The sequence below is a fragment of the Urocampus carinirostris genome, chromosome 3 (genome assembly GCF_059441175.1).
Source record: "Urocampus carinirostris isolate Australia breed hairy pipefish chromosome 3, RoL_Ucar_1.0, whole genome shotgun sequence".
Lineage (NCBI taxonomy): Eukaryota > Metazoa > Chordata > Actinopteri > Syngnathiformes > Syngnathidae > Urocampus > Urocampus carinirostris.
In genome coordinates this window covers 6,876,148-6,890,161 of record NC_142351.1, presented here as the reverse complement: position 1 = coordinate 6,890,161, position 14,014 = coordinate 6,876,148, and the positions used below count along the sequence as shown (strand labels likewise).

At 43.1% G+C, this 14,014-nt stretch overlaps 1 protein-coding gene across 2 annotated transcripts in view; it reads right to left on the bottom strand.

The window, feature by feature from the left end:
- Nucleotides 1–11,986, bottom strand: part of LOC148368482 (A disintegrin and metalloproteinase with thrombospondin motifs 5-like) — a 66,592-nt gene extending 54,606 nt beyond the window's left edge. The window contains exons 1-2 of one of the 2 annotated variants that reach the window (XM_088330500.1): nt 11,291–11,986; nt 10,884–11,260 (exon numbers count right to left, since the gene is read on the bottom strand). In XM_088330500.1, coding sequence (XP_088186626.1) covers nt 10,884–11,260; nt 11,291–11,894 — 981 coding nt within the window. In that variant the 5' untranslated portion in view covers nt 11,895–11,986. Of the gene's footprint in view, nt 1–10,883 lie in introns of both variants that reach the window. The other variant, XM_088330499.1, reaches the window with a different exon arrangement.
- Nucleotides 11,987–14,014: the final 2,028 nt, after the last annotated feature.

The window sequence follows — 14,014 nt, the reverse complement described above, 5'->3', positions numbered from 1 at the left end:
TGCAGAATTGGAATACATGGAACGGCAAAAATGATGTTAGCAAGCTGTTTGGATTTTTTTTTCATTTTGTTTCTGTCGCATTTGATGTCTGTTTTGAGATCAAAGCCAGGAGAGAAAGCTTACCACGTGTTGTGAGTCATCATTTGATTCCTATTTAGTTTCTTTTGTCTTTTATGAGCATATTTGGTATTGGAGTCATCCAAAAGTCATTGAAAGTAATTCAGTTAAAGTAACCCTACCCAACGAAATTGGACGTGGCACTCCAGGTTCACATTTAACAGTGAGGATAAAAGAAAACAAAGAAGATAAAGGAACAAATAGAATAGAATAGAATAGAATAAAATATACCTTTATTGTCATTGTGGCAAAATGGGTTGAACATATTATGACAACCAAGGTTGGGTAGGGTTACTTTAACTGGATTACTTTCAATTACTTTTGGATTACTCCAATACCAATTATGCTAATAAAAGACAAAATAAACTGAATATGAATAAAATTACTAGTTTTTGTGCAGAATTGGAATACATGGAACGGCAAAAATGATGTTAGCAAGCTGTTTGGATTTTTTTTTCATTTTGTTTCTGTTGCATTTGATGTTTGTTTTGAGATCAAAGCCAGGAGAGAAAGCTTACCACGTGTTGTGAGTCATCATTTGATTCCTATTTAGTTTCTTTTGTCATTTATTAGCATATTTGGTATTGGAGTCATCCAAAAGTCATTGAAAGTAATCCAGTTCAAGTAACTTTACCTAACCCTGGTCGTTTGAGAGATTTGTATTTTTCGTCCAAAGTATATTGTCACAACCCTAGTTTTAAGTATCGCAGTACTTTTTCGGAACGCAACTCTCACAAAAGAACAACTTTGAGGTGGCGCCCCCTGCAGACAATAACCTCCTCCGCGGGCTTGCCCGAGCAGGTGGAGTGTAAACACCGTTCGTAGGGACCGGGACTCTCTGCCAAGTCCTTTTAACCGGCGTGCCAAAAAATGACGGCATCCTCCCGACACCAAAACACTTCACAGATGCAAAGTCAAACTCCGGACGCCCGCTTCACCAGCGCAAAGGCGTGGTACCGGAAAGGGGGAACGGAATTTGGGTGAAAGAAAGGCTAAGCGAGTGGGGCGGGTACGCAGGACCGCAACCTTAGAAAGACTTTCTACCACCAAAAATGCGCAGCTTGGATAATAGACAGCCGGGGAGTCTGCTTTTTAAAGTGAAGTGGGGTTTTATTTTGAAAGGGTGCTCATTTAAAAAGAATTCCTGGGAAGTATTTGCCTGAAAAGCTCTCAGCCACTGACGTCTGTCAGGAGACTGGGAAGGGCAGACTTAAGAGTCTGCCCAGAATAACACCGCACTCAGGAAATACACTTTTTATGGCTGTTTCGCAGACGCCGGGCCAAATTCGGCAGGGGTCGCAAAATCGAGGCCCGGGGGCCGATTCAGGTCCGCCTGGGGGATAGTCTGGGGTCCCTTACTTCACTCGTTCGGTGCCGTAACGTATAAATACGTTGTTCTTGAGTGCCAAAGTGGATTCTCCATATATCATAAACTAAATGGAGTTGGGGGCCGCTAGAGCTAGGATCTGGGTGGGTTTTTCTACAAAAACTGCACTGATAAAAACATTCCGTTGTTCTTAAAGAGACAGTGTTTCAAATTTGTTCCCTCGATGTTACTGTCATGTGTTGTGCGAGCAAAAATGAGTCCAAGGAAAACTACAAATTACGGAGACTGAAAGTGGGCAAAACACCCAGATCGACAAAAAAGTTAAAAAAAAAACAATTTTTTCAAAGGAATGAAATATATTGAAGGAAAAAAATAAGAAAAAGTGGCAAAAAAATGAAAACGAGAAAAAAAATCAAAAAGTAGGGGAAAAAACTAAAACAAAAATGTGTTGAAGAAAGAAAAAGGGAAAAGGGAAAAGAATTACAGAGAAAAAAGACAAAGACAAGGAGAAAAAAAATCTTATTTTTCTTCTCTTTTTTCTTTACATTTTTTCAGTCTGCCATTTTTTATTTTATTTTCCTTTTTTCTTGAGTTTTTTTTGTCCTATTTCTTCATTCTCATTTTTTCTCTTTTCTTATTTTCCTATTTCTCTACTTTTCAAAACTAATACATTTTGGTCACTTGGACTCTCCCTATTTTGTCTTCTTCTATTATGCTTTTAGCACTCGTTTTCAGTGGCATGACAGAATACAGCGACATCTGGTGGCGACATTAACACACAATGTCCCTTTAACTTTCATATTAACGTGGGGTTCTCAAACCGGGGGCTGCAATTGGCCCACAGGCCGCGAGTTCTAGACCCCTGTTATGAAGGCTTTGGTGCTGCTTATCAGTAAGTATCAAGCCTCTAGGAATGATTTCAGTCCGAAAAATCACCAGTAGATGGCAGGTCTGGCATTTTTGTCAACACGGTTTTGCTTCCTGTCCCGACCGTATGACGCTAGATGGCAGTGTGTGGGCAGGAGAGAGAGAGAGAGAGAGAGAGAGAGAGAGAGAGAGAGAGAGAGAGAGAGAGAGAGAGAGAGAGAGAGAGAGAGAGAGAGAGAGAGAGAGAGAGAGAGAGAGAGTTAATGCCTCTATGCCTTAATATTTCTTAAAAACGATTGAGAAGTCCCTTCGTCATTGTCGGGACAGAGAGGGATGACGTTTCGTGCGGGACGACGATCGCCATGCAGACCCGAATCATGCGATACCTTCACCATAAACATCTGGGGCTTTTAAATACATGTCGTTTGAGAGATTTGTATTTTTTGTCATTAGATAAGGCTCGCCTAGAAAACTCAAAAAAAACAACAAGAAAAAGAGGAGTGTTTGGTGACTTTGAGTCTCTGCAGTATTTATTCATCTTTGTGCTTTGTAGCACTCGTTTTCTGTTGAACAACACAATAGAGTGACATCTAGTGGTCAAAAAATACACACTGTCTCTAAAATGCAGGAATCAGGGACGTGAGGCTCCATCAACGAGCGCTTGACTTTGAGGAACTTTTTTAATTAAATTTTCCCAGAATAAAGTGAAACTGCACCTCCACTACACTAGGGGGCAGTGACATTTTCAGAGTGTTTTTGTTACATTTAGCCTCCATGGAGTGCATCAAGCACAGAGCGTAAGCATTGAAAATAAAAAGTAGATAATAAGTGTAGCACACCCTAGAGCAGGGGTGCCAAACTCATCTTAACTCGGGGGCCACACGATAGATGAAACATTCTGTCGGGGCCGGACTAGTAGATTAAAGAGAAAGAAAAAGAGATAAAGAAATAAGAGAAAGAGGGAGGGAAAAGAAGAGAAGGCGGGACAAAGAAAGAGAGAGAGAGGGAGCGGGTGTGAGAAACAAAAGAGATAAAAAGAGAAGTCGTGAGAGAGTGGGAAAAAAAGGGAGAGGAAGAAAGAAATACAAAGAGAAATAGAAAGACAGAAGGAGAGAAAAGACAAAAGAAAGCGCAAAGGGTAGGAAGAGAGAAAGAGAAAAGAGAGAAAAGGAAAAAAGGAAGTCAGAGCAAAAGAAGTTAAAAACACAGAGAGAGAGAAAGACAAAAAGGAACAAAGGAAGAGAAAAAGGGAGACACAGAGAGTGAAAGAGACAGAGACAGAGAGTGGGACAAAAGAGGTGGAAGGAGAGAGAGAGAGAGAGAGAGAGAGAGAGAGACAGAGAGAGAGAGAGAGAGAAATAAATACAAGTACAGTGTCTTTGTTCGAGGCACCTGGCTTTGGCAACATCAAGTTGACATATTTCAACCTGCAGCTTTTTTTTCTCTTGCGCTTCTCTGAGTGTTGTCTCGCGGGCCGGATTCAATCCCTTAGTGGGCCTGACTTGGCCTGCGGGCCGCCTGTTTGACACTTGTGCCCCTAGAGTGACCCCTTTAAAAATATATATAACAGATATGCAGAGACAGACAAAAAAGGGACGGGTCGAAAAGACTAACAAAAGTCTTCTTACAAAAAGTGAAGAAAAGGAATTTTAAAAAAAGCCTATGCAGCACTTCACTGCGACCGCAGAGGGAGTTGACCAATGACCAGCGTCCTTGCTGTGTTAAAAATCTTGGCAGCGGACAGCATGAAGCCGAATGAATTAAGCTAAAAAAAAAAACAGAAGAAACAGTTTGAAATGAAAACTTTTGAATATTCTTCATTACAGATATTCACATGCCTTTGCAAAAACAATAAAAGAAAATAGGACAGTTCTGTTTTATTCAGCGCCATCTTGTGGTCAAAAAGGGTAATTCATTAAAAAAATAAATTTTTCATTTAAATTATTGATTTATTTTCATATTTACTCTCCTGTTTGTTGTTTTTAAATTAGATTTTCCATCCATCCATCCATTATCTGCACCGCTTATCCTCAGTAGGGCCGCGGGGGTGCTGGAGCCCATCCCAGCTATCTTCGGGCAGTGGGCAGGGGACACCCTGAACTGGTTGCCAGCCAGTCGCAGGGCACACAGAGACAGCAGACTCACTCGCTCGGGGACATTTTTGAAACCCACGCACGGGGAGAACATGCAAACTCCACACAGGGGGTTCGATCTCATGACCTCAGAACTGTGCCGCACACGGGCTAACCACTGCCCCGCTGTGCTGCCCCCATATAAACTATTCCTTTTTAAAAAAATAGGGATCTTATTTTGTTAAGAAAAACTGAACTTGTATTTTGGCCCAACCTTACTCCGACCCTCGCTCCGTTGGCCCCCATGTGAATTGATTTTGAGACCCCTGATGTAAGATGCAGCCCACATAAATGATGGATTCATGTACTATTAATTATTTTTATTTTTTTAATATATAAACTATCCATCCATCCATTGTCTGCACCGCTTATCCTCAGTAGGGCCGCGGGGGTGTTGGAGCCCATCCCAGCTATCTTCCGGCTGTGGGCAGGGGACACCTTGAACTACACAGGGACAGACAATTTCCACTGCGCTGCTGTGCTGCCCCCATATAAACTATTCCTTTTTAAATAATTTGGATCTTATTCTAAACTGAACTTGTATTTTGGCCCAACCTTACTCCGACCCTCGCTCCGTCGGCCCCCATGTGAATTGATTTTGAGACCCCTGATGTCAGATCCTACATAAATACTGGATTCATGTACTACTAGTTTATTAGTTTCTTTCCATACAAACTATTCTTTTTTTTCAAAATGTAGATCTTATTCTGTGTAAAAAAAACTGAACTTGTATTTTGGCCCAACCTTACTCCGACCCTCGCTCCGTCGGGCCCCCATGCGAATTGATTTTGAGACCCCTGATGTCAGATCCCACATAAATAATGGATTAATGTACTACTAGTTTATTGGTTTCTTTCCATACAAACTATTCTTTTTTTTCAAAATTTAGATCTTATTCTGTGTAAAAAACTGAACTTGTATTTTGGCCCAACCTTACTCCGACCCTCACTCCGTCAGGCCCCCATGCGAATTGATTTTGAGACCCCTGATGTAAGATCCCACATAAATAATGGATTTATGTACTATTAATTATATATTTTATTTTTATATAAACTATCCATCCATCCATTGTCTGCACCGTTTATCCTCAGTAGGGCCGCGGGGGTGTTGGAGCCCATCCCAGCTATCTTCAGTCAGTGGGCAGGGGACACCCTGACCTACACAGGGACAGACAATTTGCTCGCTCATTCCCACCTAGGGACAATTTGGACCGGCCATTTCACCTGATGTGCATCTTTTTGGAATGTGGGAGAAAACCGGAGGAAACCCACGCAAGCACGGGGAGAACATGCAAACTCCACACAGGGGGTTCAATCTCATGACCTCAGAACTGTGCCGCACACGCGCCAACCACTGCTCCACCGTGCTGCCCCCTTATAAACTATTCCTTTTGAAAAAAAATAGATCTTATTCTGTGTAAAAAAACTGAACTTGTATTTTGGCCCAACCTTACTCCAACCCTCGCTCCGTCGGCCCCCATGCGAATTGATTTTGAGGCCCCTGACAGTGTTGAGGCACACGGAAATCGCCAGGGGTCTACAGAATCGAGAGCTTGAGGTTTAGTCTCGGTGTGTGTCCTTAACGCCTCGATGAAAGTAAGAGTATGCGAGTTAGAAGAGCGCCAAAAGTCACCTAGTGGGGAAAGAGAAGCAGCTGCCTGCTATCCGATTTCAAAACAAGCCATGGCGTCACCCCGTTGCCTTGGCATCGCACCCGGGTGCTAAGCTGCCGTGCGGCCGGGAGAACATGCAGTCCGGCGCCTTGGGACAGGAAGTCAGCCATGATGGGAATTCTTGCTCTTTTCGGCTCGGCTCACTGTGAAAACGTCCCCGAAAAATGTATTTTTCCCCTCAAAAACTCAAATTATAGCCATTCGTAGCTTTGTAACATGAGCGAGTGCACCCTTAAGTAAAAGTGCCTGAAGTTCGATATTTGGGTTGGCCTCCATGATTTTGCAGAACCACACCAGAGCCTTACAATTTGCCATTGGAATGCTCCTTCACGCCTCCATGACAACATGACCGTCATGATTACTGATGCGAGCCACCTGTGCCCGCTGTCACCAGTTGTCAGTCCGTCTGCGAACCTCAGTTTACTCTAGGCAAGCTTTTTTTCAACCCTGACTCACACCTGTTTTTGCTCCCGTCTGTTCACTGGCTTGGACCCGTTTTTTTTTAAATCCTGACAACATCTACGCTCCTCTCCTGGCTTTTGACTTTCCACTCCTGGCTTTCGACTCGTTTCTGACGCCGACCACGTTATTTGCTGTCCTGTCCCGGCTACTGACCCGCTTTTTTCCGTTCCCGTCACCGCCATTGCCATAAAAACTCCCCAACTCCAGTTGCACTCATGCAGCCACAAACCATGACATTCCCAACACCATGCTTGACACAAACCACACGACACAAACATGTTGTGTTTTCAACATTTGAAAAAAGCTTGAATTTTAGGTGAAATGCTGCTAAATGCTTGGAATTGTTGCCATGTTTTTTAAGGTAAGTGTTCAGTAAGATTAAAACTTATTTTATGGTTTCAAAATAAAGTTGGGGCTGGAGTTAGGGTTGCAAACTAAGGTTTAGGCTCCCTTTCTTTTGATCCATGATGGATTTATTCTTTTAATGGTTCTGGAAAAATTGAAAGTTGGCTCTGAAAGCCTTTAACAAGTGCCTGTCTGTCACGGTTGCCCTGGTGCCCAATTGGCCCCACCCATGTGGCGCCAGCTGCAGCTCATTGACAAATTGGCTCTCCGTCTATTTAAGCTCAGTGCTCTCACTCTTCGTTTGTCAGTCCGTCAACGAACCTCTGCCCCGCAAGACGTGGGTTTTGACTCGGTCCTGTTTCCTGTTGGTATTTCCTGTATTTCCCGGTATGGTTCCCATTTATTTTGTCCTGTTTAATATCGGTTTCCAGTTTCGTTCCTGTCTATATTTGTCCTGTTCATTATTCTCTCCAGTTTTCGTTCCCATCTCGTTTGCCCTGTTTAATACCAATATCCTTTTTCAATATCAATCCTGTCTGTCCCGTCCTGTCCAGTATCGACCCCATCCGTCCGATATTTACTCGGGCAGTTGGTATCGATCTCGTCGGCCTCTGGCTTCCCATCATTTCACGCCAGACTGCTGCCTAACATGCATGACTCCGCATTTCCCGTCAAATAAAAGGTTGGTGTGAGACTGTCATGCGTTTGGGTCCCGATCTGTCCCGACTCATAAATGACGCCTCAGAATGACGATGCCCTACAAACTAATACCAGCTGCCGTTAGTCCCGAGGAAAGAAGCATCGGCAATGGCAAAGTGAAGCCACCGGAGCAGGTGTGTAGGTGTCATTTATTTTTTAGCAGACTTGATTTCTTTATTCTTCTTTTAAAACGCAATCTATCGAGTCACGAAACACGGCAACAATTTCGAGCATTTACACACACTTCACCCAAAATTCAAGGATCTTGAAGGATTTGAAGCACCCGTATTATGCTACTCTACGATAATAGCCTCTAATGTTTCATTATACAGTGGACTAACCTAAATTCCACCCGTCCCTTTTCTGCACCGCTTATCTACCCGAGGGTCACGGGGGTGCTGGAGCCCATCCAGGGGCCGGGCACAGACCATTGGAATGTGGTAGGAAATCAAAGTGCCCAACGGAAACCCATGCAGGCACGGGGAGAACATGCAAACTCCAAAAAAGGAGGCTGCTAGAATTGAACCCTGGACCTCTGCACCTGCAACCACTCATCCACCATGCTGCCTTTTTTTTACCATTTTAACTTTCAAACTGTTTGGACCCAAGTGGCAACCCAAAACGTTAAAAGAGCCATACTGGAATAAAAAAATGAAAAAATGACATGTTCGCAGCAGCAAAATGTTCAAAGGTTCCGTATATTTCTGTATTCATTGGAATAGGTTAAGAATATTTATGTCCTGTTTGATCTCCCAAAGATAGAGAGACAGAAAGAGAGGGAGAGAGAGAGAGAGAGAGAGAGAGAGAGAGAGAGAGAGAGAGAGAGAGAGAGAGAGAGAGAGAGAGAGAAAGAAACAAAAAAAAGACTAGAGAGGAAAAACAAAAAGTCAAAGAGAGCAAAAATAGAGGAAAAGAAAGAAAGGACAAGGGGTATGGAGAGAAAGGAAGACTAAAGGGGGAAAAAGAAAGAAATAATGAAAAGGGGTCGAGAGAGAAAAGAAGAATAAAGGGGGAGAGAAAGAAAGAGTCAAGGGGGAAAGAGAGAAACCAAGAAAGACAGAGAGAAACAGAGAGACAGAAAGAAGGAAAGAATCAACGAGACAGATAGGGAAAAAGAGTGGGGGATAGTCGAAGAAAGAGAGAAAGACAGAAAAAGAGACAAAAAGATAGGAATAAAAGGGGAAAGTGAGAAACGGAGGGAGAGAGAAACAGAGTAAATAACAATCAATGATAGAAAGATATAAAGAGAGAGAGTAAGAGAAAAACAAAGGGAGGGCCAGGATAGAGAAAGAGTTGTAAAGAGAGAAAAAAAGAAAGTGATGGAGAAAAACAGAAAAACAGAAAGAAGGAAAGAAACAACGAGACGGACAGGAGAAAGAGTGAGAGATAGTGGAAGAAAGAGAGAAAGACAGAAAAAGAGACAGAAAGACAGGAAAAAAAGGGAAAGAGAGAAAGAGGGTGAGAGAAAGAGAGAAAATAACAATGAATGATAGAAAGATAAAAAGAGAGAGCGTAAGAGAAAAATAAAGGGAGGGCCAGAATAGAGAGAGAGAGTTTTAAATAGAGGAAAAAAGAAAGAGATGGAGAGAAACAGAAAGACAGAAAAAATGAAAGAAACGAGACAGATAGGGAGAACGAGTGAGAGATGTGGAAGAACGAGAGAAAGACAGAAAAAGAGAGAAAAAAGAAAGAGATGGAGAGAAACAGAAAGACAGAAAGAAGGAAAGAAACAATGAGGGATAGGGAGAAAGAGTGAGAGATAGTGAAAGAAATAGAGAAAGACAGAAAAAGAGACAGAAAGACAGGAAGAAAAAGGGAAAGAGAGAAACGGAGGGTGAGAGAAAGAGAGAAAATAACAATGAATGATAGAAAAGATAAAAAGAGAGAGCGTAAGAGAAATGTAAAGGGAGGGCCAGGATAGAGAGAGAGAGTTTTAAAGAGAGAAAAAAAGAAAGAGATGGAGAAAAACAGAAAGACAGAAAAAATGAAAGAAACGAGACAGATAGGGAGAAAGAGTGAGAGGTAGTGGAATAAAGAAAGAAAGACATAAAAAGAGACAGAAAGACAGGAAGAAAAAGGAAAAGAGAGAAACGGAGGGTGAGAGAAAGAGAGAAAATAACAATGAATGATAGAAAGATAAAAAGAGCGAGAGCGTAAGAGAAAAATAAAGGGAGGGCCAGTTTAGAGAGAGACAGTTGTAAAGAGAGAAAAAAAGAAAGAGATGGAGAGAAACAGAAAGGCAGAAAGAGGGAAAGAAACAAATAGACAGATAGGGTGAAAGAGTGAGAGATGGTGGAAGAAAGAGAGAAAGACAGACAAAGAGACAGAAAGAAAGACAGGAAGAAAAGGAGAAAGAGAGAGAAACTTGAGGGAGAAAGAGAAACAGAGAAAATAACAATGAATGAGAAAAGAAAAGAGAGAGAGTAAGAGAAAAATAAAGGGAGGGCCAGGTTAGAGAAAGAGTTGTAAAGAGAGAAAAAAAAGAGATGGAGAAAAACAGAAAAACAGAAAGAAGGAAAGAAACAACGAGACAGATAGGGAGAAAGAGTGAGAGATAGTGGAAGAAAGAAAGAAAGACAGACAAAGAGACAGAAAGACAGGAAGAAAAAGGGAAAGAGAGAAACCGAGGGAGAGAGAAACAGAGAAAATAAAAGTGAATGATAGAGAAATAAAAACAGAGAGAGTAAGAGAAATGTAAAGGGAGGGCCAGGATAAAGAAAGAGTTGTAAAGAGAGAAAAAAAGAAAGAGATGGAGAAAAACAGAAAAACAGAAAGAAGGAAAGAAACAACGAGACAGATAGGGAGGAAGAGTGAGAGATAGTTGAAAAAAGAGAGAAAGACATAAAAAGAGACAGAAAGACAGGAAGAAAAGGGGAAAGAGAGAGAAAGTTGAGGGAGAAAGAAACAGAGGGAAAAAATGAATGATAGAAAGATAAAAAGGGAGAGTAAGGGAAAAATAAAGGGATGGCCAGGATAGAGAGAGAGAATTATAAAGAGAGAAAAAACGGAGAACGAAAGTGGAGGAAGTGAAAAAGAGAAAAAAATGATAAACAGAAAAAGAAAGAGAGAAGGAAAAAGAAAGTGAAAGAACAAGAGAAAAAGAGAGAGAGAGAGAAAGAGGGAGAAAGAAGGTGACAGAGAGAGACAGAAAGAGAGAGACTACAACATCGTCATGCGTCAAAAGGAGCCGGCTCCTCATCCAAAGAGCCAGCTCCATCCGCCATTTCAATCGCAAACGACCCACCACTCCAGCTTCCTTTACCTGGCGAGTGAAAAGAATGGCGGCGTCGTGGTGCTGCTGGTGTTCATCATCCACCGAGTTCTGCTGATTCTGCCACTTGCAAAAACTCTTCAGGGTTGCCGCTGCGTTCTTGGATACTTCCAAGCCTTTGACTTTCTCCGCCACCGCGCTGATCTTCACCACCGACAGCCGGATAGGATTCTCGATGCTGGCGTGCCCGTACAGCTTGGACGCAATGGACGCCAGCGTCAGGAGATAATGGTTTAAGTCCTTGCCATACTTTTTGATCATGGTCTCGTCCGCCACCAAGAGGAGCTCCACGTGCCTGGCGCGGGAAACGGACCTCCTCCGCCGCATGTGATTCCCCGCAGGTGCGGTTCCAGAGAACCGGGTCCACCCTCCGCGCCCGCCCGGCTTCCTTCTCCCACTTTTCCGCCGACTTCTCCCGGTTTCCCTGTCGCGCGTCCCGCAACTCTCGCCACCTTCTCCCGCGGCTTCGAACGTGAACCTCTCGCGCGTGTAGGCGTGGAGCGCGCGTTCCGCGTCCTGGTCCTGCAGGACGCGCGCGTGGCGTCCCTTGGCGCGGACGATCGGGGTGACCGCGTAGCGCACGCCGTGCACGGCGAAGAAACCTTCCAGACCTCCGCCGCAGAGGTGGAAGACCGCCAGGGATTCCGGGTTGCCGTCGACGGTTCCGCGGTACACGCAGTCCCGCCGCGGAGACTCCAAGCTCCCCCCCATCATGGCGTACTGGGGGCTGAAGTCCTCCGACAACTCGTCGCGCTCCAGGTCCAGCTGGAAGCGGTTCCCGTCCAGGTAGATCAAATACCCCGCCTTCCCGCCCCCGTGATAGATCCGATCCACCGTCCTCACCACCCCGTCCGTCCTTCTCGCGGGGGAGAACAGAGAACCGTTCGCAGGTGGGAGGTAGAATCCCTGGAAAATGGAGACTCCGGTACCAGGTTCTAACCACAGGACCAAGCACAGCAACCGGAGCATGTCGCCGCCTCCAGCACCGAAAATCCCTAACATTGTTTACTCCGCGCAGTCGCAGGTCCGAATCCCTGGCGAACTTCTCAGTCGGTGCAAAAGGCGCACCCTGCCAGCGAACGAAATCATTGAGAGTTGCGGGGATGGAGAGATAATGGCGTCGCAGTGTGGGGGGGGGAAGCGTGCGCATGCAGTCTGGGGCCGAACTTGGAGAACAGAATCCCAAAGTTTGCTCTTAATAGGACCTCGAGAGGAGAAGTCCTGCCCCCTTTTGCGCTCCATCGCCATCCCTCCCCCTTGCGCTCTTTCTCAAATCACAGCGGAGAGAGAGAAGAGGAAGCTGAAGAATGCTGGAGGAGACAAACATGGGCGTAACCAGCCCCAAATTTAACCCGAGCCCCCACCCCAAATTATAGCATTCTTAGAACTCTCCATACCTGTCGCGCTCCAGGGCTCCATGCCCTTACAAAATACAAAATAATCTTATGTAAGAGTTGAAATTTGATTGTTTAGATTTTTTTTTCGAATTCTCATAAAATCTGTGTTTTTGTTGTATTACTGTTAATATTCCGGTACCTCATTCAGTTGTTAAGTGATGGGCGTCTGCGACTATCATTTTCGTTTGGCACTTTATGGGCTTCAGCGCTTGCCGTAGCTTAAGTGAATTTGTAGGCGCTGAAGGTAAGATGTGCCCAATATCAGTTGGATAAAAAAAATGCATATTTTGCTAGACATATGAGCTGCTTTCGCAAATTATTTTTGTATATAAAGATATATAAGTTGTGCTAAATGATGTATATTTAAAAAAAGCACTAAATAAAAAATAAAGCAATAGAGCTTGAAACGACGATGCAACGTGTTTTGATACAAACACGTCACGAGGTGCGGCCTGTTGAGTGATGACCCGTTTTTTTGTATCTTTAATATTTTAGGTAATTGCAGTTGTGAACAGATGCCCCTGATTTTTGTATTGTTTTGTTTACTATATGCAGGTACGTGGGAAAGTTATGTTCATTGTTATTATGGAAGTTTCATTATTAATGTGCTCGCATGTTGTCTGCTTGCCTTAAGTTAAGTGAATTCATAAGCGCTGAAGATAATTGCAGTTGTGAACAGATGCCCCTGATTTTTGTATTGTTTTGTTTACTGAATGCAGGTACGTGGGGAAGTTATGTTCATTGTTATTATGGAAGTTTCATTATTAATGTGCTCGCATGTTGTCTGCTTGCCGTAAGTTAAGTGAATTTGTAAGCGCTGAAGATAATTACAGTCGTGAACAGATGCCCCTGATTTTTGTATAGTTTTGTTTACTGAATGCAGGTACGTGGGAAAGTTATGTTCATTGTTATTATGGAAGTTTCATTATTAATATGCTCGCATGTTGTCTGCTTGCCGTGACTTAAGTGAATTTGTAAGCGCTGAAGATAATTGCAGTCGTGAACAGATGCCCCTGATATTTGTATTGTTTTGTTTACTGAATGCAGGTACGTGGGAAAGTTATGTTCATTGTTATTATGGAAGTTTCATTATTAATGTGCTCGCATGTTGTCTGCTTGCCGTAAGTTAAGTGAATTTGTAAGCGCTGAAGATAATTGCAGTCGTGAACAGATGCCCCTGATTTTTGTATTGTTTTGTTTACTGAATGCAGGCAATAAACCCAGAGACTGTGAAACCTTGTGTCGTGCATGAAAGAGGGTCGCTACACTTACACCATATTTTTTTCCCAAACGTGTTTATTGATGTAGTTTAACATATTATAGTGTATATCATATATATTGTTAATTATCATTTTGTTGTGAGATCCTGAGTTGCTCGACATGAATGAGCTTTATTATAAAAAAATTGAAAAATGAAGTCGCTTGGACTTTTACTGTAGAAGGAAAAAAGACATGCAAATAGAATTAAGTAGAATAGTACATTTTCTTATTCAAATTATTAAATTATTGTCGGTAATATACTGATTAAAGCAGGGGTGTCAAACTCATTTGAACTCGGGGGGCCACACGATAGAACAAACATTCTGTCGGGGGCCGGACGAGTAGATTAAAGAGAAAGAAAAAGAGAGATAAAGAAATACGAGAAAGAGGGAGGGAAAAAGAGAGAGGGGGAGAGAGCGTGAGAAACAAAAGATAAAAAGTTGTGAGAGAGGGGAAGAAAGAAAG